The sequence below is a fragment of the Schistocerca cancellata genome, chromosome 2 (genome assembly GCF_023864275.1).
Source record: "Schistocerca cancellata isolate TAMUIC-IGC-003103 chromosome 2, iqSchCanc2.1, whole genome shotgun sequence".
Taxonomy (NCBI): domain Eukaryota; kingdom Metazoa; phylum Arthropoda; class Insecta; order Orthoptera; family Acrididae; genus Schistocerca; species Schistocerca cancellata.
In genome coordinates, this window is record NC_064627.1 from 393309354 (window position 1) to 393336765 (window position 27412).

Sequence of the window (27412 nt, forward strand, 5' to 3'; positions counted from 1 at the left end):
ACTAGTTAATCTCACAGTGAATTTTATCAAAGATCATAAAAAAAGCTGGTTGCATATTTATATCCAAATATCAATTTAAATCGCAAATGCAGTTGGTCACCCATAATGAATATACCGAGATATTACGGTCGGGTCATAGTATGACGCTACGAAACTATGATTTTTCCCTCCCCCTATGAAAACGAGCCTGAAAAGGCTCGACAACAAGTTTATGTGAATCTACATAAATAAGAATGTAAATGTTTATCTGTACAAAATCGTGAATCTCCGAAAGTTCTTCAGAGATTGCTTTGAAATTTTGAAACACGTTGCATTGGTATAGGCGCCTTTTTATGTGGCTTCTAAAGTGCCACATATAATATGTAAATATATAAGTAATAATCATAGGGTAAATTTATATATATCTATATATAAATGTCCGTTTGTTCCAAACCTAAAATCTCTGAACGTTCTTCACCAATTGCTTCGAAATTACGACAAAACGTTGCATTCGAATACGCGCGTTTTTATACACCTATTTTAATATATATATATATATATATATATATATATATATATATATATATATATATATATATATATATATATATAGTGTGGCGCAGATAAAAGTACAGAAACGAAGAGCTGAAATGGACTTATCATTTATTTTCAATGATAAATACAGTAAAAAATACATTTATAAAAAATGTTGAAAGTGACTCCATGCAATATCAATACACAGATGTGCACGTCTAAGGATATTCAGATACACCCGGCGTAAAGTTTGGATATCGATGTCGGCAACTTCACGACTGATGTTGTCTTTAGGTTCCCGTATTGTGTGTGGATTTATTTCATAGACCCTGCTCTCCAAGTCTCCTGATAGGAAAAAAATCGCATGTTGTTAGATCCCGCGAACGTGGTGGCCATAAATGTTTGCTGACAGTTCGTTCCTCAGTGAAGACATCATGGACTCGTTCGAGGGATACCTTAGACGTGGGTATGTTGCCCCATTTGCTGGAAGAAGCATTATTGTGTTTCATATTCAATGAGATGAGCACAAAGCGTATAAAAATTTTCATGTATGCAACCATGTAGAGGGCAGTGTCAAAAAATACCGGTGTAATGATGCGCGTTCCTGTTACACCACACTAACGCCGATTTTTCCATCATGGAGTGGTTGGTGACAAACAGTGTTAGGGCTTTCCGTTGCTCAGCACCTCGTACTCTGTGAATTCACATGATAGCAAAGATGAAACCATGTTTCATTACTCAGGATGTATTGGAAGGGTTCTAACAAACCATCGTCGATGTTATTCAAAAGCCACGTGCAGTAATCTACATGTTTCTGGCTGTCATCTTCCCGTAGCTGCGTACAATAGTCACACGATATGGCTTCAAATTAAGACTTTTCAATATCTGCTGGCGACTCTTCGTACTTACAAGGGCCTCTTGGGCCAATTTACGTGTAGACTTCCGTGGGCTCTTAATAATTATTCAGCTATTCTGCAATAACTTGTGGTGTGCGAACTGAAGGAATTCTTTGTCGTTTTACGTTTTGCACAGATACGTAGGTGCGTCGGGTTTTTTTTTTTTTTGCAGTCTCTCTATTGCTCTCTTTGCTGGCAGTCCGCTAGCAGGATACTTGACCCTGAAAATTTCGCGAGTTTCCTTAATCGAACCTGTTTGCACATATGCTTCCATAATTTCAATTCTTTCTCCTATCGAGAAAGTTATTTCGCAGACCGAAAAGAGAAACGTCTAACTTCACTGATGAAGTAAACTGAAATGCAGGCTGTTAAGGAAGGTGCGAGCACATGGAATAAGTTCACAGATATGTGAGTCGCTCGAAGATTTCTTAAGTAATAGAACCCAGAACTCGATGGCGAGTGTTCAGAGACAGTGTGATAGGACCGCTGCTCTTCTCTATTTCCATAAATGATTTGGAGGACAGGGTGGGCAGCAATCTGCGGTTGGTGGCTGGTAATGCCGTGGTGTACGGTAAGGTGTCGAAATTGAGTGACTGTAGATGGTTCAAATGGCTCTGAGCACTATGCGACTTAACTTCTGAGGTTATCAGTCGCCTAGAACTCAGAACTAATTAAACCTAACTAACCTAAGGACATCACACACATCCATGCCCGAGGCAGGATTCGAACCTGCGACCGTAGCGGCAGCTCGGCTCCAGACTGTAGCGCCTAGAACCGCACGGCCACTCCGGCCGGCTAGTGACTGTAGAAAGATACAAGATGACGTAGACAGACTTTCCAGTTGGTGTGATGAATGGCAGCTAGTCCTAAATGAGCAAAAATTTAAGTTAATGTGGATGAGTAGGAAGATCAAAGCTGTAATGTTCGGACGCATTATTACTAATATCCTGCTTCACGCAATCAAGTCGTTTAAATATCTGCGCGTAACGTTGCAAAGCTATATGAAATGGAATGAGCATATGAGACCTGAGGTAGGGATGGCGAATGGTCGACTTCGGTTTATTGGGAGAATTTTAAGAGAGAGTGGTTCACCTGTAGAGGAGACCGCTAATAGGACGCTGGTGCGACCTTTTTCTTGAGTTCTGCTCGAATGTTTGGGGTCCGTATCAGGTCGAAGCGTTGTACCATCGAAGCAATTCAGAGGCGGGCTGCCAGAGTTGTTACCGGTAGTTTCGAACAACACGTGCTACAGAGATGCTTCGGGAACTCACATGGGAATCCTTAGAGGGAAGGCGACGTACTTTTCGAGAAATACTACTGAGAAAATTTAGGAATCCGGCATTTGAAGCTGATTGCGGAACGATTCTGCTACCGCCAACATACGTCGCGCGTAAGAACCACGAAGATGAGATACGAGAAATTAGGGCTCGTACGAACTTGTACAGACAGTCGTTTTCCCCTCGCTCTATTTACGAGTGGAACAGGAGGGGAAATGAAAAGTAGTGGTACAGGGTCCCCTGGCCAGGCACTGTACGATGGCTTCCGGAGTATCTATGTAGATGAATGCTGATAGAAGAATGCTAACAGTCGATTATCGTGTAAAACTGACCATTGTTCAAAATGGTTCAAATGGCTCTGAGCACTATGCGACTTAACTTCTGAGGTCATCAGTCCCCTAGAACTTAGAACTACTTAAACCTAACTAACCTAAGGACATCACACACATCCATGCCCGAGGCAGGATTCGAACCTGCGACCGTAGCGGTCGCGCGGTTCCAGACCATTGTTGTAGCTGTTTATTTCTGAAGTCGAAATCTTGCTTTCGCATTCAAACAGGAGGCGGGATACTATTAACTGCACCACCCTGTATTTTCAAATGTTGTTAGCAAATAGCAAAATTGTATTTATGGTTTATTGGCTTATCTGAAGATGCAATAACAAGAGACAATGGTCAAGGTCGGAGACCGGCTGGAAGAAGAGGTGGACAGAGGGGTGGCAGGAAATGGACATAGAATACGCGATGGAGGAACTGGAGAGAGAGGAGGGAGAACGTGATGGATAGAGAAGGCGGAAGGATGCGGGGATGGATGGCTCTGAGCACTATGGGACTTAACTTCTGAGGTCATCAGTCCCCTAGAACTTAGACCTACTTAAACCTAACTAACCTAAGGACATCACACACATCCATGCCCGAGGCAGGATTCGAACCTGCGACGGTAGCAGTCGCGCAGTTGCAGACTGAAGCGCCTAGAACCGCTCGGCCACACAGGCCGGCTGCGGGGATGGACAAAGAGAGGGAGAGGAGGAGATGGAGTCAAGCAGAGGGATGGAGAAGATTAGGGCGTAATATCCAATTCCCATGCGTGGTTTTTCTTTTTTTTTTTTTTTTTTCCTTTTCCATTTAACCAGAGCCACAGCAACGCATGATTGGGAACAGCTGGTAACCTAATATTTTCATAGTGACTGGTGACAGTTTTTTTGTATTTATATTCAATAGGAAATCACAACTAGAATACCCATAATGGATAACCTTAATAATAGATCTGTGCATGTGTGTGTGTGTGTGTGCGTGTGTTTGTATGTGCGGGCACGCGCGCGCTTGCGCTCACGCACCCGGTTGTTAACGTAATATGTGCACACATTTTGGTCACTGTACTTATTTAAGTTTATCAAAATTAGACATGATTGCCTTATTGGGATTGCCGCGATTGTTCTTTGAATAAAAATATGGCATTTCAGTCTTTGATCGCTATTTTTTATTTTCGGTAACTGGTTTCAGGCTAGCTGCCCATCTTCCGATCTGTTAGATAAAGTTAAAATATAATTAACAAGAGAGATATAGTTATTGATAGAACTTTCTTAGTTTACAAAAAGAAATTTTGGAATGTATTAAATGCCAAAATACCACATATTGCAGTTACTTTACCTAACTTTATCTAACATATCGGAAGATGGCCAGCTAGCCTGAAACCAGTTATCGAAAATAAAAAAATAGCGATCAAAGACTGAAATGCCATACTTTTATTTTACTTATGTAAGTGTTGTCATTAATGGCAGTGAAATGTGCGTTTTAAATTACGTTGTGGAAAGGCAGCTTCGTAAATTTCAACTGGCTGGTTGGTATACACAGAGGCCAATAAAATAAAAATGAAAAATATCTTGTGTTGAGTTCAGTTCCAACGCTAAGCGCGGCGCCTTGTTGCAGGAAGCGCAGACAGCGGGCAGGCGGCGAGATACGGTGGGCGGGTCGCGACGCCGCGCCACGCAGACAATGGAGCTCTCGCCTTGCCCGCCTTTCCGCAGATGCGGAGCCGGAGGCGTCGGCGTGGTGAGGAGGGGGGGGGGGGGAGGGGCTGGCTTATCAAGTGGGGCAGCAGCTGCATTCCAGTCAGCGGGCAGGAAGCTGCCAATCTGGACGGCGCCGTTTGTGTGTCACGAAGAGCGGCCGGCCGCCTCTCCAGGACCCACCGCGTGAGACGCTGCACCTACACTTAACACGCCATTTTTTTGTCACGGGACTTCAGACTGGTTTGATGCAGTTCGCCACGACTTCCTCTTCTGGTCCAACCTCTTCGTCTCAGAGCAGCACTTACACAGGCGCGGATTCAGGGGCAAAGGAGGTGGAAGTTGGGGAGAGGAGAATCGTGGCAGTCATCCTCCGCTCTCTCTTCCCCGCCCCTATTCCCAAAAAAGCAATTTAGTAGAAGCGTTTATATTTTTTTTTATTTACATCAGTTTCCAAATTTCCCACCTAACTTTCGAGAAATCAAGTACACTACTGGCAATTAAAATTGCTACACCACGAAGATGACGTGCTAACGACGCGAAATTTAACCGACAGGAAGAAGATGCTGTGATATGCAAATCATTAGCTTGTCAGAGCAGTCACACAAGATTGGCGCCGGTGGCGACACCTACAACGTGCTGACACGAGGAAAGTTTCCAACCGATTTCTCATACACAAACAGCAATTGACCGGCGTTGCCTGGTGAAACGTTGTCGTGATGCGTCGTGCAAGGAGGAGAAATGCACACCATCACGTTTCCGACTTTGATAAAGGTCGGATTGTAGCCTATCGCGATTTCGGTTTATCGTATCGAGACATTGCTGCTCGCGTTGGTCGAGATCCAATGACTGTTAGCAGAATATGGAATCGGTGGGTTCAGGAGGGTAATACGGAACGCCGTGCCGGATCCCAACGGCCTCTTATCACTAGCAGTCGAGATGACAGGCATCTTATCCACATTGCTGTAACGGATCGTGCAGCCACGTCTCGATCCCTGAGTCAACAGATGGGGACGTTTACAAGACAACAACCATCAGCACGAACAGTTCGACGACGTTTGCAGCAGCATGGACTATCAGCTCGGAGACCATGGCTGCGGTTACCCTTGACGCTGCATCACAGACACGAGCGCCTGCGATGGTGCACTCAACGACGAACCTGGGTGCAAAAATATCAAATCGTCATTTCTTCGTATGAATCCAGGTTCTGTTTACAGCATCATGATGGTCGCATCCCTGTTTGGCGACATCGCGGTGAATGCACATTGAAAGCGGGTATTCGTCATCGCCATACTGGCGTATCACCCGGAGTGATGGTATGGGGTGTCATTGGTTACACGACTCGGTCACCTCTTGTTCGCAATGACGGCACTTTGAACAGTGGACGTTAGATTTCAGATAAACCCTACATTTCAGCAGCATAATGCACTATCGCATGTTGCAGGTCCTGTACGCGCCTTTCTGGATACACAAAATGTTCGACTGCTGCCCTGGCCACAAAATTCTCCAGATATGTCACCAGCTGAAAACGTCTGCTCAATGGCGGCCGAGCAACTGGCTCGTCACAATACGCCAGTCACTACTCTTGATGAACTGTGATATCGTGTTGAAGCTGCATGGGCAGCTGTACCTGTACACGCCATCCAAGCTCTGTTTGACTCAATGCCAAGGCGTTTCAAGGCCGTTGTTACGGCCAGAGGTGGTTGTTCTGGGTACTGATTTCTCAGGATCTATGCACCCAAATTGCGTGAAAATGTAATCACATGTCAATTCTAGTATAATATATTTGTCCAATGAATACACGTTTATCATCTGCATTTCTTCTTGGTGTAGCAGTTTTAATGGCCAGTAATGTAGCATAACAATTGTGGGTCTGGAAAATGGCGATGAATTCTAGAAATTATAAGCTACGATAAACATACGGTACGTTTTCAGTCGCTGGTTGTAGTATCCATTACAATTGGGGTCTAAATTTATCTGCGTTGTGCTTGACTGCTTCATCTCATAATGAACGTAATACTTGTTGACGAAGATATTAAACCACTGGAGTGAACCTGTCCCCCAGCGCTTATTTTAGCACTAGATTTCGTTAATAAACACTCTTGCCTGGACGTACTAGAGAGCAGCACGCAGTTTTGGCTGCTCTCGTCATTGCAATATTTTTCTATACTGTTGGTTGGGGCACTGCCTCTGTAACCACTGCGCTACGATAAAAAAATATTACTGTTTCTTCTTTTTTTCTGGTCTTATGCCATATCTCTACAGAGTCGGCATGTTATGTTAGTGGTACAGGGTGGCCGGATGCCCATCCTGTCGCTACCCTGTAGCCACCCCTTCCCTCCCTCACAATCCCCGAATATTTCGCCAGGACGAGAGCTCTGTACCACACCTGGCCGCATCTAGTGTCATCCTATGTGAAAGTGTGAGAACGTTTTTCGAAATGTTTGGGAATCGCGTAACTGTGGCGGGGCTTGGATTCCAGCCCTGTATTCGCTTGGTCGGATGTCGGAAACCGCTTAAGAATCACATAGAGGCTGACCGGCACACCGGCCCTCGTCGTTTTTTTAATCCATGGGGTGGATTACCACAGATTACCACAGACGCCGTGCTAACGGCGAGATAGTATTTGCGCTGTAACGATAAATAAGTATTAATAGCAAAGTAAATCAACAAGTCTTCACTCATTTATAACGTGTTTGTTTGAACCTATTGTTGACAATCCATTTTCTGTTTGAGTTTTCTAATATATTTTTCGTTTGGAGTCCAGTAGCACGGATGAGCTATACTGCTGCGAGTGAGGTCTCGTATCGTCATCCATGCATACTCATTAAACTTTTTAAATAAAACATACGTTATTAACATTTTACATCTTAATTCTTCGTGTTTAGATATTTACTTGTCAACATAGTCACCCTGGCGAACAACACATTTCTCCGAATGAGAGACCAGTTTGTTGATTCCGTCACTGTAGTGTCTTTGTCAACGGAGCCATCACCTCACCTCTGCTTTCACCAATTCATCACTATCAAAGTGAGATACTCGAAGGTGTTCTTTAACTTTTGGAAACAGGTGAAAATCGGATGGGGCCAATGGGAACTGTTTGGAGGATATCGATGACAGTGAACCCGAGGCGTCGGATTGTTGCAGACGTCGCAACGCTCGTGTGTGATCTGGTATTGTCATGCTGAATGAGAGCGTGCTCCATGTGAGGACGAACTCTTCGATCACGAAAGGCTATTGCAGCACGGTGTTTCCCGTGCACCTACGTAGTTACGATACACCGCCATGTTATTTCTTAGAAGTCCGGCCTCTAGCGACAGAGGGCTGCAAATATGTAGCCGGCCAGGGTGGCCGAGTGGTTCTAGGCGCTACAGTCTGGAACCGCGCGACCGCTACGGTCGCAGGTTCGAATCCTGCCTCGGGCATGGATGTGTGTGATGTCCTTAGGTTAGTTAGGTTTAAGTAGTTCTAAGTCCTAGGGGACTGATGACCTTAGAAGTTAAGTCCCATAGTGCTCAGAGCCATTTGCAAATATGTAGACGTGAAGTATAAAGATATAGAACGTGAATAACGTTCGTTTCTTAAAAAAAAAATCTATAAGAGTTTTCACGTAAACAATTCGGAGGCAAGATCAAGGTTGGCAATGACACGCACTGTCGAGACTACCAGACAGTGGGTGACTTGGCAGCAACAGTGTAGGTTAATTTCGTACGAGCAGTTACCTGTCTCTTCGGCAAAACAATGTTCCACTCCGTCGCTAGTGAGATGCGCCACAATTGTTTGAGGAATACATCACGGCCTGAGGGTAGTTCCATGCACCGATCCCCACTCCCATCCACCCCCAGGCCACCTAACGTCAATCATAATTTGCAGCGTATCTTGGACCTACATACGACCTATTTCTTTGATTTGTGAGCTGAGATTCAGACCATATGGATCAGGACAGTTCGCCAACGCTTTTGCTTCTCTTGTAGTCCATTGCGCGCGACCCGTCGCGGCCGCCATTGTGTGAAAGAGGACGGTACACGGAACTGAGTTGGTGTCTCTTATTATTTGCTCATGAATGTACTAGTGAGAATCGAACCGACCAGCCACTCTGACCTAGCAAATTTCATTAAATTAATTACTTAATTATTTCACAGTACTCAGGATATCTGCTAACTGAACACTTAAGATAGTTAATAATGTCATAACTCGCAATAAAATTCCAAATTAATGAAGAACTACAGTCACTATTCTCATGTTCAAGAAAGGAGATAAAGGTTCCATACAATTACAGAGGGATAAATCTAATAATCCCACTTCCAAAGGAAGCAGGTGCTAACAGGTTCGGATACTACCGAAATACCAATTTAGTGAGTCATGGTTGCAAAATACTAACCCGAATTTTTTGCAGAGAATGGAAAAACCAGTAGTAGCCTACCTCGGGGAAGATCAGTTTGGGTTCCGGAGAAATGTAGGAACACGCGAGGTAATACTGACCCTACGACTTATCTTGGAAGGTAGGTTTCGGTAAGGCAAACCTACGTTTATAGCATTTGTAGACTTAGACAAAACTTTTGACAACGCTGACTGAAGTACCGAAGTTAGCAATGGTAAAATAAGGGGGTGAAAGGCTGTTTGTACAGAAACCAGACAGCAGTTATGAGACTCGAGGGGCTTGAAAGGGAAGCAGTGGTTGAAAGAGGAGTAGGCCAGGGTTGTAGCCTAGCCCCGATGTTATTCAATCTGTATATTGAGCAAGCAGTAAAGGAAACAAAAGAAAAATTTGGAGTAGGAATTAAAGTCCAGGGAGAAGAAATAAAAAACTTTGAAGTTTGCCGATGACATTGTAATTCTGTCAGAGACAGCAAAGGACTTGGAACAGCAGTTGAACGGAATGGACAGTGTCTTGAAAGGAGGATATAAGATGAGCGTCAACAAACGCAAAACAAGGATAATTGACAGTAGCCGAATTAAATCAGTTGTTGCTGAGGAAATGAAGAGCCAGGAAGTCTTTTCTGGAGGTATTTGTATGGGGCCTTGCCGCAGTGGTAACACCCGTTCCCGTCAAATCACCGAAGTTAAGCGCTGTCGGGCTGGACTATCACTTGGATGGGTGACCGTCCGGGCTGCCCAGTGCTGTTGGCAAGCGGGGCGCACTCAGCTCTTGTGAGGCAAACTGAGGAGCTACTTGATTGAGAAGTAGCGGCTCCGGTCTCGTAAACTAACATACATCCAGGAGAGTGGTGTGCTGACCATATGCCCCTCCATATCCACATCCAGTGACGCCTTGGGGTTGAGGATGACGCGGCGGCCGGTCGGTACCGTCGGGCCTCCCAAGGCCTGTTCGTAGCGAGTTTAGTTTAGTAGCCACGTATGGAAGTGAAACATGGACGCTGAACAGATTACAGAAGATGAGGACAGAAGCTTTGGAAATGTGGTGCTACAGAAGAAAGGTGGAGAATATATAGGTAGATCATATAACCAATGAGGAGTTGCTGAAAAGAATTGGGCAGAAAATAAATTTGAGGCACAACCTGACTAGAAGATCAGTTGATAGGACACATTCTGCGACATCAAGAGATCACCAATTTAGTATGGGAGGGAACTGTGCGGGGGTAAAAATCGAAGAGGGAGACCAAGAGATAGATAGAGTAAGCAGAGTCAGATGGATGTAGGTTGCAGTAATTACTCTGAGATGAATAGTCTTGCACAGAATAGAGTAGCGTGGAGAGCTGCATCAAACCAGTCTTCGGACTGAACACAATAACAACAAATCTACTCAGTTCATTTCTTAAACACATAACAAAAACAACTGAAATAAAATTTTAAAAAATTACAACCCTTGCCGAGGATCCGTTAGGTCATGTACAGATGCAGTACTCATTGTTAGACACGTTGTAGAAAGGTCCATTGGATACAACAGATCTACTTACCTCTGTTTCATTGGCTCATTCAAGGCTTTAGGTAGGGTTTAGTTAGGAGATGTGATCAACCTGCTGTACGATCAAGGCATTACTTCCAATTAAATAAAAACAGTTGAAAATATTTATTCCAACGACTACATCCAGGAGAAAATTGTTTTCAGGTTAACTATCTGTATACCAGTTAACAGTGGTATCAGACAAGGTATTTTTTGATATGGTCATAGAAGAGATGATGATGAAGTATTGGCTGGTAATGGCTATAGAACGGACGTGAAAGGCAACATTATCAACCGCGACTTCCCTACTTAGTGGATCGGTCATGATATTACTATTTTCAAGTTATGAAAATTGCTGATCTGACACGGTTAGATTTTTGTTTTGGTATTGACTAAAGGCAGAACTTGACAGACAAAACTGCATACACCAGATCGAGTAAGTTTACGTGAGAAAAACTGATGTCCTTACAACGAAATAAAGATGCACCAGGGCAAGGAACGCGATACCATCTGCGCGTAATAAAGTGCACCTAGGTTCATGGTGGACTTATCGAAAATATAAGCTGTTTAAAACTGTGAACTATGATATATTTATTGTGAATTATTCAAAATGTATTACGAAGTGTTTCAAATTTGTAACCCGGTAATAAATGAATAAATGTTATTTTATCCATGTTGGATCTTGTAAACTCCGCGGCCGTTGACGATAGTGGCTGGTTGCGTCAGTCTACAAATAAATAAATACACAAAGACAACTAACACGTTAATTAAAATAACCATAATAAATATTTACACGTGTTTCTCACAGGAACCATTCGAGATATACTACATAGTCATGAGCCGCGCTTCTCCAGATAAACATTTCTGTAACCCCGAAGTATGCATTCTCCCCCCCCCCCCCCCGCCCCCATACGACTCCGAGACACACTGTGTAGCGAGCCACAAAATAAAATGTCTGCTACCGGATAACTTCAATTGACGGTAGAGCAGCGTAGCCCGAAGCACGACTCGGCCAGTGGAAAGATGGGTCACGCTTAATGCACTCAACAGTGCAGCTCAGTGCGATATAAACATCCTGCTCGGCATGCATTAGGCTTTCTGGCAGTGGCACAGTCCTCAGGGAGCCGAGGCGGGATGCAGTAATATCTTCGCTCCTATCTAACATGCATATGTCTCGTATGAAACAGCAACTGAAATGTCTCCATGATAGCAAATTTGTATTTTATTTTAGTTCTTGCGTCATCACTAGTTTGATGTGGTCTACCACGACTTCCTACCCTATGCGAATCTTTTCATCTCAAGGTAGCAAATACATTTGACGTCCTTGAGGTTTGGTTGTATATATTCCTGTTTCTGTCTTCCCTTATATTTGTTGCCCTCGATGGCTGCCTATGATATTATGAAAGCTGCTTTCTATCGTCTTAACATACATTCTACCAGCCTATTCTTCTAGTCAGCGTATTAGACATGTTGCTTTTCTCGCCAATTCTGCGAAGAATTTCCTCATTTCCCATCTTATCAGTCTACCTAACTTTCAGTATTATTCTATAGCACCACACTATAAACGCAAAGACAGTCTTCTTTTCCAATCTTCCCACAGTCCAAGAAGATCTACTTACCTACGCTGCTGTGCCCCTGAACCAAATTCGCAGAAATTTATTTCTTAAATTATGGCCAAAGTTTGATGCTAGTAGATTACATTCGGCCAGGAATTTTGTCTTTGTCTGTGCTAGTCTGCTTCTAATTTTCTTCTTCCTCCGTCCCCCATGCCTTATTTGGCTTCCAAGGTAGAATATGCACACTTCGTCTACCTCTACCACATGGCGTCCAATTTTCAAGCTAAGTTTGGTGCTAATTTCATTTCTGCTGATCTTCAATTATTTCGCTTTTCTTTGGGTTTTTCTCAACCCATGTTCTGGGCTCAATATACTGTTCCTTCACTCAGTAGGTCCTATTCTTCCCTACTTTCACGGACAATAGCGTTGTCAGCAAATATTATCACTGATACCCTTTCATCACGATTTTTAAGCCACTTCTGAAACTTCCATTAATTTCCTCGATTGCTTCTGCGATCTATAGATTGAACAGTAGTTGAGAAAGACTGCATCCCTGCCTTAAATTAATTTTAATCCCAAGCACTTCTCTGTGGGTCTCCTATTCTTTTGTTCCCTCTTGAGTCTTGTAAATATTGTATTTTATTCACATATATCTATAAAGTATACATATTTTTCTGAGCATGTAAAACACATTTTACCTCTTCCCATTGTCCAACATCGGTCCACGACAGTATATTGACTTGGTCGTTATTAAGTCTAACGTCCGAGCTGCCCCTCTGTAGCTTTTTCCCCGCATCCAACAGACCCCTTTCAGTGTATCTCCCATATTATCACAGCTTTAAAGAGGTATATAAACACATCTATTCCGCAGATCAAGCTGTCAATGAGCTACATTATTGCGCAATATGTATGCGGAAAAATAAATAGCCTTACGGCATCTTCGAATCATACCGAGAACTTCTGGCCTTCCTCTTATATCATCAATCACTAAACTGTGTGAAAACCATGACAGACTTTTTCAGAAAATAGTACATACACCGTAGCCCTGAAGGGGGACAAAGACAGCCGGTTTCATTGATCGGGATCCTCGCATACTAAAGAGTTTTATCACAACGAAACACGCGTTTGAAAGTATCACGAGTTACATCTGATATTACCAACAAACTGGAAGTAGGCAGTAGGAATACGTGACAAATCCAAGCTTCGAGTTGATCCATGACTCACGTTCGCTAGCGCAGTCGTTAGCGCATTGCCCGCCAAAGACAAGGATCCGCGTTCAAAGTCTGGTTCGGCACACGGTTTGTTGTCACTTTTCACCATATGCAGTGCCCTGATGTTGCAGGTCATGCACTAAGCTAACTCTAAGGGTAGTTACATCTTCACCCAAAGAAAGAACCGGGGCACTAATGATGCCTAAAAGCTGCAGAGAATCTGCCCTCCGCCAGTCACTGTTGTCAAACAGCCCGGAACGATGGTGCCACCCCATTCTTTGTAAAGATCTTTTCCAGTTCTGCGCAGCTCTACACTGATTGTGATCCCAACTTCTGCGTTCGCAATTCCAGTTACTCCGTGCATCATCGTGACTTCGGAAGAGAAATCACGGCGCCATATAAACACACGCGTCTTCAGGAATGCAACAACAGACTGGCCTGGACGCCACAGGCATTTTTGGTGCGATTTGCAAAGCTTACTAGGGCTCATTTCCACTCTGCAGTAGTGGCGGCTTGTTATAAATAATGGGCGTAAATAAAACGCCATCTACGCTGCTGCTAAAACATTAATGTTCACCGAATATTATGTTCATTGAACATTTTCAATTGATCTATGTTGTGACAGAGACATATATTACAAAACGAGAACATTTAAGAAATCGCTACGTTACAACACTCACTTGTCTCTAGGCCTCTTCCGAATGCTTTGTTAAAAGGAAGTAGTTTCAGTAGGATTTTATGCAGTCTCACGACAGAATAATAACTGGTAGAAATGCCACTGTAGCATTATAAAGAGAGGAAAGCCACAATCAGCCAGTTATACGCTGAAGCACCAAAGAAACTGTATTGGCATGCGTATTTAAATACAGATGTATGTTAACAGGCAGAATACGGCGCAGCGGTCGGCAACGCCTATATAAGACAACAAGTGTCTGGCGCTGTTGTTAGATCGGTTACTGCTGTTACAATGGCAGGTTATCAAGATTTAAGTGAGTTTGGGCGTGGTGTTATAGTCGGCGCACGAGAGACGTGTCACAGCATCTCCGAGGTAGCGATGAAGTGGGGACTTTTCCGTTCTACCATATCAACAGTGTAGCGTGAATTTCAGGAATCCGGTAAAACAGCAAATCTCAGGCAAGAACGGGACTAACGACGACTGAAGAGAATCGTTCAACGTGACAGATGTGCAACCCTACCGCAAATCGTTGCAGATTTCAATGCTCGACCATTAACAAGAGTCAGCGTGTGAACTATTCAACGAAACATAATCGATATGGGCTTTCGGAGCCGAAGGCCCGCTCATGTACCTGAGGTGACTGCACGACATAAAGCTTTAAGCCTCGCCTGGGCCAGTTAACACCGACATTGGATTGTTGATAATTGGAAATATGTTGCCTGGTCGGATGAGTCCCGCTTCGAGTTGTACCGAGCGGATGGACGTGTACGGGTAAGGAGACAACCATGGACCCTGCATGCCAGCAGGGGAGTGTTCAAGCTAGTGGAGGCTCTGTAATGAAGTGGAGGTGTGCAGTTGGAGTGATATGGGACACTTGATACGTCTAGATACGACTCTGACAGGTGACACGTACGTAAGCATCCTGTCTGATCACCCGCATCCATTCATGTCCATTGTGCATTCCAACGGACTTGGGCAATTCCAGCAGGACAATGCGACACCCCACACGTCCAGAATTGCTACAGAGTGGCTTCAGGAACACTCATCTGAATTTAAACAATTTTGCTGACCACCAAACTCCCCAGACATGAACGTTATTGAGCATACCTGGGATGCCTTGCAACGTGCTGTTCAGAAGAGATGTCCATCCTCTCTTACGGATTTATGGATATGGTGGCAGGTCCATCCAGCACTACCTCAGACATTAGTCGAGTCCATGCAACGTCGTGTTGCGGCACTTTTGCATGATCGCGGGGGCCCTACACGATATTAGGCAGGTGTACCAGTTTCTTTGGCTCTTCAGTGTATATCACATCTGTCCACAAGCAAGTGACAAATAACACTACATTCTGGAGGACATACTGAAACACTAAAGTGGGGAATCACGGTGCCACTCTCAGGTTAGTAGGAACACAGAATGTAAAGGTGTGATGATGATGATATTGATTTTTGAGGCGCTCAGCCACGTTGTTATCAGCGCCTAACAAATTCACAATCTTTTGACTGGGAAATCTCGCAGTTCTCCCGAATGACGATGAAATGAGGACAACACAAAACCCAGTCCCTGGGCAGAGAAAATCTCCGACACGGCTGGGTATCAAACGCAAGACCCCATGATCTACAGGAAGCAAGACTAACCACTAGACCAGGAGCTGCGGACTAAAGAGATGAGTCGACAAAGTCCCATTGTTAGGAGCTGAGGAGGAAATCGATCGTAGTCTGGTTTTAGGATTTCCTTAGTCTCCTCAAGTGACTCACGGAAACCAAGGAACCCTAAAACAGATCAGCGACGGAGATATGAATCTCGCCACTCCACACTACACATTAACTGCCTCACTAAATCTCGCTCGCTGGAGATGAGAGGTCCTGCTTTCGCGCCGTAATCGAAAGTGAGCGCTCTCTGGGTAGCACTGGAAACAGCATGTATTCATCCTACGATACCTCGGCTGACTAGTTGTTTGAACAAGCTAGACATCTTAAGGTATGGGTTTACAAAATGGGTGTAAACTACAAACACGACAAGACGGGGCAGCCGTTCCACTGAAAACTAAAGCTTAGTTTATACGGAGACAATGAGCTGCGAAACTCGTTTCTTGAAAGCAGTATAGTGAAACGAATTCCATAAATAGCAGTCTACGGCGCAAAAACAGTATACATTTCAGTTTCGTCATTTTATGAGGACCGAAGCAACATTTTCGTCTTTGAAGTTACAATTGCTGCACATGGGTAATAGCGGAATTGAGGCTTGACTACCCGAAATCTAGAAAAGGAAAAGAACAAACGTGTTTAAATTCGTGACTGGCTAAACAGGAGATGTCAGCTCAGCAATGAAATTTTGGTAGATTACTCCATAAACTACTTACAACCACTTAAAAACGACGTCGGAACAATTAATGGTTTTAACGGGGTTCAAGATGCTATAAAGAACGAAAATAAACTAATGGGGGAAGTGCTATCGTTGAAATTGAAACTCAAAAATACACAGTTCCTTTTTCTTTTACATCCACATCGTGTACAAAAATCCACAACTGCCAAATTTCTTTCAGATGTTTGTGGTGCGGCTTATTTTTGGATGTCGTTCATATTAAATTTTCTGTTTCCGCCATTAGCTCCACATTGTAGTCTTATGGTACCTTCCGCATTTGTGTAATCTCTTGAGGATAGTTTCATATTGACCTAACGGCATCTACAAAAGTTTTCAAATGCAGAAAGGGGTCTTAGATGTCATACTTCTTACAGAATGTATTTTGATTAGTAACTCCGACACTGTCAGGCCTTTGATGCTCGTATCAGGACGATCTGTCTCACTTTGTTCTTTTAATGATTATCACTAATGTCTCACAAGCACCTATGCGTAGCATAACAGTACAAAATCAAGAATTTTCTAAACTCCCCACTCCATATAGCATTTATTGCATCACCACACAACCTAAAAAAAACATGCAACTGATTGTTTCGTGTCGCGGAAGTTGGAACGTTCCGATACCGAATAGTTTCGGCAACGCCTTCCACCACTGCGGGCTGCGCATGCGCAGTGGCTATTAGCATAGTGTTGAAACTTAGATCGCAGCGTAGTGTCCCCAAGTAAACTAGTCTTAACGGTAATCTACGCAACTAGGCAGCTACTGCGCCTGCGCAGCCGGCCACGACTTACCCGCCAGAGTGTGGCGCACGGTGGGCAGGAACAGAGGCAAGCAAACCGATCAAAGACGGATTTCCTTTCGGAAAATCGTAGCCTTTCTAGATTTGACTGCAAAAGAAACAACAATGTCAGATATGCATCACGATACAGACGCTATGGCACGGACATGTTATGAACGACTTTCAAGAATGGAACTCTGAAAACATGACCATAATTTTTATCGTTATGTTTGGAGCCTTTGAGAGTTAAAAGAAGAAAGCCACAGATAATATACCGATGAAAGCGTAATTTATGAAAGTAGGCTATTTTCAAGACAAGATTGATAAGAGGTGGGAAGGAAAATATAGTTCGGTTCTACAGAAGAACGGCATGGGAGAGGAAGGATTGACGAGAAAAAGTTACTCAGAAGCACAATGCCTTTGTTTCGTGGTATACAGTAAGATCAACATGATCCACGTATTTCAAGAGAAAGTACAGAACGTGTGGTACATTTAACTATTGTATATTTGGAAAGCTGTGTCCTTTCTGTTGAAGATGATGCTGAAACCCGATTTATCTCTGACGCATTTTCTTTAATTTACCTGTGATAGAGTAACATATCTTAACTGAAGTAGGAAACTGTTATCTTAACTTGAAAGACTCTTTGTTCAGTGGCGATTATTTCCTGGTTTACTGGAGCCTGTGTGATAGTGTGAAGTACTGGTAGTTTAATTATTTATGTAGTTCTCCAAGGTACTTTATGGCACTGCGATGCTGTAGTACGTGTTAGTATGGAGCGTTTTATGTCTTGATATCACTCTTATATTCCCATGAAAAAGGAAGAAGCAACTGTAAAATTTAAATTCCATTCTTTTTTAGAATGGTCTATACGCCACCGGAATTTGGCGCTTTTGGCGCTGAATGGACCCCTCATCTGTACTTTGCTACTAAAGTTTTCGTAAATGGGAAACTAATGGGTCAACTACGAATTATTTTACGCAATATGATGATGGAACAACAAGTAAGAATGCTGCAGTTTCGGATGCTAGGGAAACGTATCACAATGAGAAAGAACTTGGATATTATTATATACGGCCTGAACACTTAGAAGCAAAAACTGGTAAATGTGAGACTCTTCAGTGTATTGCACTCTTTCAAGAAACACACTTGACTTCCATCAACTTATGACACTTGTTTCGTGTCCTTTCGGCAGGAACACATTCATACTGATACAGAAAAAAAAAAACGATTTCGAAGTTTTACCACAGTGAAGGGAGCAAGGTACTTAAAACATTTGCTTTCATTGTTGTCAACTGAAAGCAATTTCTCGACACGAAACTAGTCAAAACCATTGAACGAAATTTAAATTTATTAGGTCCAACAGGACCCTAAATTTGTGTAATTTTTGGTTGACGTTTCTATTTTATAGCAACAGAATAAGATATCTGCAGCAGCTTAAGCTAGCCACGAGTCCGTTCCCGATCATATTTCTTTCTGACCTAATGCGACCTATGGCGCTGACACAGTGTGCTTTTCCCAGTTCTGGCGTGTAACGAGAAAGGTGGCTCACATCAATGGTAGGTTACTGGGCTCGTATTGGTCGGTCAGTGGTTAAAAACTCCATTCGGCTATCAAGATTTTGGTCTGCCATGATTTCCCCACGTCGATTAAGACAAATATCTGAGCGGCTCCTTTGAAAGGCCACAGTCGCTTTCCTTCCCCATCTCTGAAACAATCCGGTCATGTTCTACATTTCTAAGGATTTCATTGTCGACGTACTATAAATTATAATTTTCCTTTCCTTATGTTTCCACCACTGACAATACATCCTGAAGTAAGACATAGCGTGCTCAGTGAGACGTCCAGTAATGTATAGTGGCACAATGCAGATCCACTACGCCTTATTGTGTACGTTATGCAGTCTTTCGAATGATATGGCTAAAACTAAAAGAGTGGCGCTATTCTTGCAGCAACAACTTGCCTTCTAACTAACTAACTTACCAGATACATCATGCATGGTTCTGCGGAACCGTCGATTCCAAAAACATTGATTAAATCGAGCTTAATCTTTCTATAAACGTATCACAGTTTTATTATACAGTGAGACGAAAAAGTTACGGTGTAGTGATATGCACATATACAGATGGCGACAACATCGCTTGCCCAAGGTTTAAAAGATCAATGCATTGGCGGAACTGTCATTTGTACTCAGATGACTCATGTGAAAAGGTTTCGGACGTGATTATGGCTGCAAGATGGGAATTAACAGGCTTTGAACGCGGAACGCTACTTGGAGTTGGACGCATGGGACATTCCATTTCGAAAAACGTTAGAGACTTCAATATACCGAGATCTTCAGCGTCAAGAGTGTGCCAAGAATACTAAATTTCGGGCATTACCTGTCACCACGAACAATTCAGTGGCCGAAGACCTTCACTTAACGACCGACAGCACCGCGTCTGCGTAGAGCTGACAGTGCTAACAGGCAAGCAACACTGCGTGAAATAACCGCAGAAATCAACGTGTGACGTAAAACGAACGTATCCGTTAGGCGCAATCTGGCGTTAATGGGCTTTGGCAGCAAACGACCGACGCGAGTGCCTTTGCTAACAGCACGACATCGCCTGCAGCGCCTCTCCTTGACTATTACCACATCGGTTGGACCCTAGACGACTAAAAAACCATGGCCTAGTCAGATGAGTCCCGATTTCAATTGGTGAGAGCTGATGGTAAGGTTTTCGAGTGTGGCGCAGACACCACGAAGGCAGGTCGCAAGTTGTCAACAAGACACTATGCAAACGGGTGGTGGCTCCATAATGTTTACGTTGAATGGACTCAGTGCCCTGGCCCAACTGAACCGATCATTGACTGAAAATGTTTATGTTGAGGTACTTGGAGACTACACTCCTGGAAATTGAAATAAGAACACCGTGAATTCATTGTCCCAGGAAGGGGAAGCTTTATTGACACATTCCTGGGGTCAGATACATCACATGATCACACTGACAGAACCACAGGCACATAGACACAGGCAACAGAACATGCACAATGTCGGCACTAGTACAGTGTATATCCACCTTTCGCAGCAATGCAGGCTGCTATTCTCCCATGGAGACGATCGTAGAGATGCTGGATGTAGTCCTGTGGAACGGCTTGCCATGCCATTTCCACCTGGCGCCTCAGTTGGACCAGCGTTCGTGCTGGACGTGCAGACCGCGTGAGACGACGCTTCATCCAGTCCCAAACATGCTCAATGGGGGACAGATCCGGAGATCTTGCTGGCCAGGGTAGTTGACTTACACCTTCTAGAGCACGTTGGGTGGCACGGGATACATGCGGACGTGCATTGTCCTGTTGGAACAGCAAGTTCCCTTGCCGGTCTAGGAATGGTAGAACGATGGGTTCGATGACGGTTTGGATGTACCGTGCACTATTCAGTGTCCCCTCGACGATCACCAGTGGTGTACGGCCAGTGTAGGAGATCGCTCCCCACACCATGATGCCGGGTGTTGGCCCTGTGTGCCTCGGTCGAATGCAGTCCTGATTGTGGCGCTCACCTGCACGGCGCCAAACACGCATACGACCATCATTGGCACCAAGGCAGAAGCGATTCTCATCGCTGAAGACGACACGTCTCCATTCGTCCCTCCATTCACGCCTGTCGCGACACCACTGGAGGCGGGCTGCACGATGTTGGGGCGTGAGCGGAAGACGGCCTAACGGTGTGCGGGACCGCAGCCCAACTTCTTGGAGACGGTTGCGAATGGTCCTCGCCGATACCCCAGGAGCAACAGTGTCCCTAATTTGCTGGGAAGTGGCGGTGCGGTCCCCTACGGCACTGCGTAGGATCCTACGGTCTTGGCGTGCATCCGTGCGTCGCTGCGGTCCGGTCCCAGGTCGACGGGCACGTGCACCTTCCGCCGACCACTGGCGACAACATCGATGTACTGTGGAGACCTCACGCCCCACGTGTTGAGCAATTCGGCGGTACTTCCACCCGGCTTCCCGCATGCCCACTATACGCCCTCGCTCAAAGTCCGTCAACTGCACATAAGGTTCACGTCCACGCTGTCGCGGCATGCTACCAGTGTTAAAGACTGCGATGGAGCTCCGTATGCCACGGCAAACTGGCTGACACTGACGGCGGCGGTGCACAAATGATGCGCAGCTAGCGCCATTCGACGGCCAACACCGCGGTTCCTGGTGTGTCCGCTGTGCCGTGCGTGTGATCATTGCTTGTACAGCCCTCTCGCAGTGTCCGGAGCAAGTATGGTGGGTCTGACATACCGGTGTCAATGTGTTCTTTTTTCCATTTCCAGGAGTGTATTTGTAGCCATTAATGGAGTTCATGTTTCCAAACAAAGATGGAATTTTTATGGACGACATTGCACCATGTCACCGGGTCACAGTTGTTCGCGATTGGTTTGATGAACATTTTTGCACAATTCGAGCAAATCATTTGGTCACCCAGCGAAAATTTATGGAACATAATCGAGAGGTCAGTTCGTGCACAAAATCCTGCACTAGCAACACTTTTATAATTATGGACGGCTATAGAGGCAGTATTGCTCAGTATTTCTGCAGGGGACTTCCAAGACTTGTTGAGTCCATGCCACGTCAGTCTACTGCATTACGCCGGGCAAAAGGGTGTCTGATACGATATCAGTAGGTACCTCATAACTTTTGTCAGCTCATTGTTAGTCTTTTCGTGTTTCTTTGAACGTGTACTATAGAATGTATGCTTCTCTAATTATAAGGCAGAGAACACTGAAGCTGCAACTGCCACGTCAGTTTTTGCTTATGAAACTTGTTCCTGACATGTAACGCAGAAACAGTCCAACAATCGCCATATGCGCGTGGAAACGCATGATAGGGCTACACGGAATCGGTGGCAGATCGGTATTTTCTCCGTATTGGCTGCTGCAAGTTAACTCCAGTAACTTCTGCTCCACTCAACCGGTCTATGAACGTAATGCGGCGGAGCTTCGTAGCGTACATCATTCAGAACTCAAGGGCATTCTCAAAACAAGTTAGCTGCTGCCACGCATAATTTTCAGAAGTATATATGAAGTAGCCGAAAGAATGGCTACCACATACATGTAATGAAGGCGAGGACGGGCAGTTTTTCTTCAGTGCGGATGAACTACGGGATCTAACTTTTACGGGTATGGGGTAAATGCCGCGGGTAATGAGAATCATGGGCATTTGGGTTTGAAGGGAAGCGTGCTAGGATAGTCCGTGAAGCTGCGATGACCACTCTGTGTGATAGTCGGCACGGTAGCTCTGCGTCTTCGGTCAGAGGGTTAGCTGCCCTCTGTAATAAAAAACTGAGTGAACTGATCAACGCTGAATGTGAACGGGTGACATGGGACGTCCGCCCCGAACAAATGCAACGAACTATACAGAACAAAATGAGATAGAAAAGAAAGTATCCTGGGAAGTCCTCCCCGAACATATGCAACGAACAGTAACGAACAAAATGAGTGGTCAGAGCGTCTGCCTAATAAGCGAGAGACTCGTGTTTGAATCCCAGTCCAGTACAAACTTTTAATTTTCCCCATTGATTTAAATCAATGCCCAATCGCAGCGAATGTCTGTAATCCCTTTGTATGTTATATTCAGAAGTTCTTGTTGTCAGTGAACTTCTGTAACAATGTAAAACTCTATACCGTCTCCTTTTGAGAAAGTCGGAGTGTATCTGGTTTGCTTTTGTTTCCCACAGACGAGTGTGAAACATAAGCAGCATGTATCAACCCGATAGTTGGTTAGAACACCACAACTCTTTTTACTAGGCATAGTCCTGCTGGTCTGCACGAAGTATTTCCAGACGTGAACATCACATTAATGAGAAAACGTCCAGTACCAAGCGCGGACGGGATGAAAACCATCGCATTTGGTTTCTGACACTCCCAAAGAGAATAGGTAAGCACAGAGAGCCACGGTGTTGGGAGCTGGCACCAAGTGGCCAGCTCACCCTCCATAGCCGACAACGGACATGGCAGTGAAGTGGTGTGCCTGTGCCTCTCGGTTGGTTGGTTGATTTGGGGGAGGGGACCAAACTGCGAGGTCATCGGTCCCATTGGATTTGGGAATCATGGCGAAGGAAGTCGGCCATGCCCTTTGTAAGGAACCATCCCGGCATTTGCCTGAAGCGATTTAGGGAAATCACAGAAAACCTAAATCAGGATGGCCAGACGCGAGTATGAACCGTCGTCCTTCCGAATACGAGTCCAGTGTGCTAACCAGTGCGCCACCTCTCTCGGCCCACTCGGTTGTATGCGCAGTAAGGTGGGTAGCCATGACAGAAGACGTGACAGAATGGTAGAAGAGAGCTATCGTGTCTGGATGTGGTAATTGCCATACTGTGAAACTATTCCATTTGTTGGAACATCAGCTCGAAGTATCTAACGTATCTACAAGGTATGGTGTACGATTCGTAACTGTGTACCGTGGCGTAAGTACAATGGTCGTAACAAAATCGTAACCGACATAAACCGGGCACAAGTGTTACGTTTTGTCAATAAAAATCGGTTTCAAATCAGACCGAAATTGCTGTTGTTGAACATAAGCCATCCCGTAAAACGCCAATTCTCGAAGCAGCACACAAAACTGCACGTCTATAGTGGGCCGAACAACACAGAAACTGGACGGTAACTGAGTTGAGGCGTGTAATTTGTTCCGACGAGTGGCGATTATGCCTCTTTCCAAACAGTACAAGGCGTCGAATGTACCTAAGGCGCAAAGCGACACCCGTGGAGGTTGAAGTCCACGCCAGATGTGGTTCTGTGATGTTTTGGTGGCGTATTCTTGCAGCGTGAGTTGGGCACATTCATTCAGATTACCGCGAACGCAACCAGGATGTTTATTTCCATATACGCGGTTAAGCGTTCCCCTTCCTCGTACATCACGGTGATGAGTTTGTTGTGGACATTTCCAAGCTTCGAGGTGACAACAGCCGTCTTCACAGTGTTGCGCGCACAACTTTCCGGTTTCATGAACAGTGGGCACCTCGAATGGCTCGTTAAATCACGTTTTAATCCTGTGTCAAATGTCTGGGACTATCTGAAACAGCGAGTGAAGCGGAGCAACTTGATAGCTCCACGAGGTCAAATTTTGAATGAGTGGCTCCAGCTGGGTGTGACATACGTGCAGAAAGTGAGGATTTTCCCCCCGCCGAACTGATGGCACTATCAAGGCTATTCGCCTGAAATCTGTTGGGGAGGGGGGGAGGGAGGAACTACATTTTTCCTATGTATTTATTTTGTGTACCCTCACCGTTTTAATAATGAAAATTTGTTCCAGCATGAGGTCGATAACCGCGCGTCGTGGAGGTGTAAGGACTAAGACACTGAGAAAGGTTATGCAATAACTGTAACTCGTAGGAAACGTATGACAACGTAGCCTGTTAAATGTAAGAATACAGAATTTCGGATAAGCTAATTCTGGTACCAATTCTTCTGCTTCAGCGTCATGAGGCAAACGCACCCACAAAGCAGACGTCCCAAGCATAAAAAAAAAGGTTGCGCTCCATACGCATCCAGATTAGATTATCAGGGAAGTGCCATATTCACCGCAATGTACAGAAATATCAATTGGAGCAAATTTAATGCTGTCGAGACGACCGATACTGCTACATTCATTACAATATGTTTTATTTATGGAGGAAAACACTTTTTTTATATACTACTGCACTGCACTGCACATTGACATGAGGATTACTGTTTGATACATCTGAAATCGGTAATATAAGAATTTATATGTGAGTTTGTCTGGAAACAAAAATTATTTCAAGAAACATCAGGTCTAGCAAGGATCCAAGAGAATCCGACACGAACTTACACGCACAACAGCAACTAGCATACTTGTTAGATTACCTTAGATTAATAATCAGATACTTCTAACGGCCACCAGATTCAGATAGAATTCTCGTAAAGCCGTTTAAAGACTGGATCATTCGATTATGGCTATAAAATTACCTAACATGGAATGAGAGAACTGCACGTGCATTACAGGCTGTGAAAAAATACTGAACACAGTGTTGGACAACTGAATAACTCAGACAAAAGCCCACCGATGACACAACTGTTTTACAACTCCTCGCTACGAACAGAGCCAACCACACTCTAGGTAAACGCATTCCAAATTCATACTATTACGCTTTTTAAATGCGGAGTTAACTCTGTCTGTTACGTTTTCATGACTAAATCGCTGAACCGATTTCGATGAACTCTGAGATTTAAAATTGAACGCCGAGGAAGAACACGGGTTACTTCATAAAGTGTATAGTGGAAGATATTTATTTATTTGAAGAATGTAACACGAATTAGCGAAAAATATTTACTCTTTTAAAAACCTGTTTTCATTTTCAGTTTCAAAATTTGTCATATTTGTGAAAATGCTTTTATTAGTTGGTTGGTTTGTGGGGGTTGAAGGGACCAGATGGTTTTACTGGTTGATAAGTTCTACATAATACGATTCAGTATAATGAATGCAATGCTTACACAATTCGCAACATATTTAATCCGTACGTTAATACCACTCTTACAGGTGGTGACGGTATTCACTACTTCAGAGAGTACCGCACCACAAACCGCGCTCGAAACACTCGTAGCGCAGCAGCTGTATGGGTTGGCAGTATTGTCTATACTGATGTCCGCCAGGGCCACAGCTACCAACTCATGGGCATCACGTGTGTGGATAGGGATTGTTCGATGCCTCGTTAAATACCAGAGCACTGAGCTACGGCGGACATTTCTCTTGACGGCGCTTAGTCGTGTACAGCCTTCAGTTACTGCTGGGTCTACAAGCTTCAGTGTTCGTCCGTCGTTTCCGTAACTTCGGCTCCGTAGGCATCGTAGGCCAGCTCTGGACTTTTCGTAGGCCTCACTCAGAGGCACAGCGACAGACTCTTTAACATTTTAGAGAATTTGTATAATTTCAAACTCCTAATTGTGCTGGACATTCCACAATAAAAAGCACCATTTGAGTGTTTCTTCATATACAATAAATACACTACTGGCCATTAAAATTGCTACACCACGAAGATGACGTGCTACAGACGCGAAATTTAACCGACAGGACGAAGATGCTGTGATACGCTAATAATTAGCTTTTCAGAGCATTCACACAAGACTGGCGCCGGTGGCGACACTTGCAACGTGCTGACATGAAAGTTTCCAACCGATTTCCCATAGACAAACAGCAGTTGACCGGCGTTGCCGGGTGAAACGTTGTTGTGATGCCTCGTGTAAGGAGGAGAAATGCGTACCATCACGTTTCCGACTTTGATAAAGGTCGGATTGTAGCCTATCACGATTGCGGTTTATCGTATCGCGATTTGCTACTCGCGTTGGTCGAGATCCAATGACTGTTAGCAGAATATGGAATCGGTGGGTTCAGGACGGTAATACGGAACGCCATACTGGATGTCAACGGCCTCGTATCACTAGCAGTCGAGATGACAGGCATCTTATCCGCATGGCTGTAACGGATCGTGCAGCCACATCTCGATCCCAGAGTCAACAGATGGGGACGTTTTCAAGACCATCTCCACGAATAGCTCGGAGACCATGGCTGCGGTTACCCTTGACGCTGCATCACAGACAGGAGCGCCTGCGATGGTGTAATCAACGACAAACCTGGGTGCACGAATGGCAAAACGTCATTTTTTCGGATCAATCCAGATTCTGTTTGTAGCATCATGATGGTCGCATCCGTGTTTGGCGACATCGCGGTGAACGCACACTGGAAGCGTGTATTCGTCATATCCATACTAGCGTATCACCTGCCGTGATGGTATGAGGTGCCATTGGTTACACGTCTCGGTCACCTCTTGTTCGCATTGATGGCACTTTGAACGTTACATTTGAGATGTGTTAACGACCCGTGACTCTACCCTTCATTTGATCCCTGCGAAATCCTACGTTTCAGCAGGATAATGCACGACCCCAAGTTGCAGGTCCTCACGGGCCTTTCTGGATACAGAAAATGTTCGACTGCTGCCCTGGCCAACACGTTCTCCAGATCTCTCACCAACTGAAAACGTCTGGTCAATGGTGGCCGAGCAAATGGCTCGTCACAATACGCCAGTCACTACTCTTGATGAACTGTGGTATCGTGTTGAAGCTGCATGGGCAGCTCTACCTGTACACATCATCCAAGCTCTGTTTGACTCAATGCCCAGGCGTATCAAGACCGTTATTACGGCCACAGGTGGTTGTTCTGGGTACCGATTTCTCAAGATCTATGA

General features: G+C 44.6%; 1 protein-coding gene across 3 annotated transcripts in view; it reads right to left on the reverse strand.

Annotated features, from left to right (window-relative positions):
* Window positions 1–27412, reverse strand: part of LOC126161807 (ras-like GTP-binding protein RhoL) — a 380663-nt gene that overhangs the window by 153642 nt on the left and 199609 nt on the right. Inside the window, exon 2 of one of the 3 annotated variants that reach the window (XM_049917897.1) lies at window positions 17197–17292. The exons of the other annotated variants lie outside the window; for them this stretch is intronic. Within the exon in view, the coding sequence (XP_049773854.1) occupies window positions 17197–17292 (96 nt within the window). The remainder of the gene's footprint in view (window positions 1–17196; window positions 17293–27412) is intronic. 3 annotated transcript variants of the gene reach the window in all.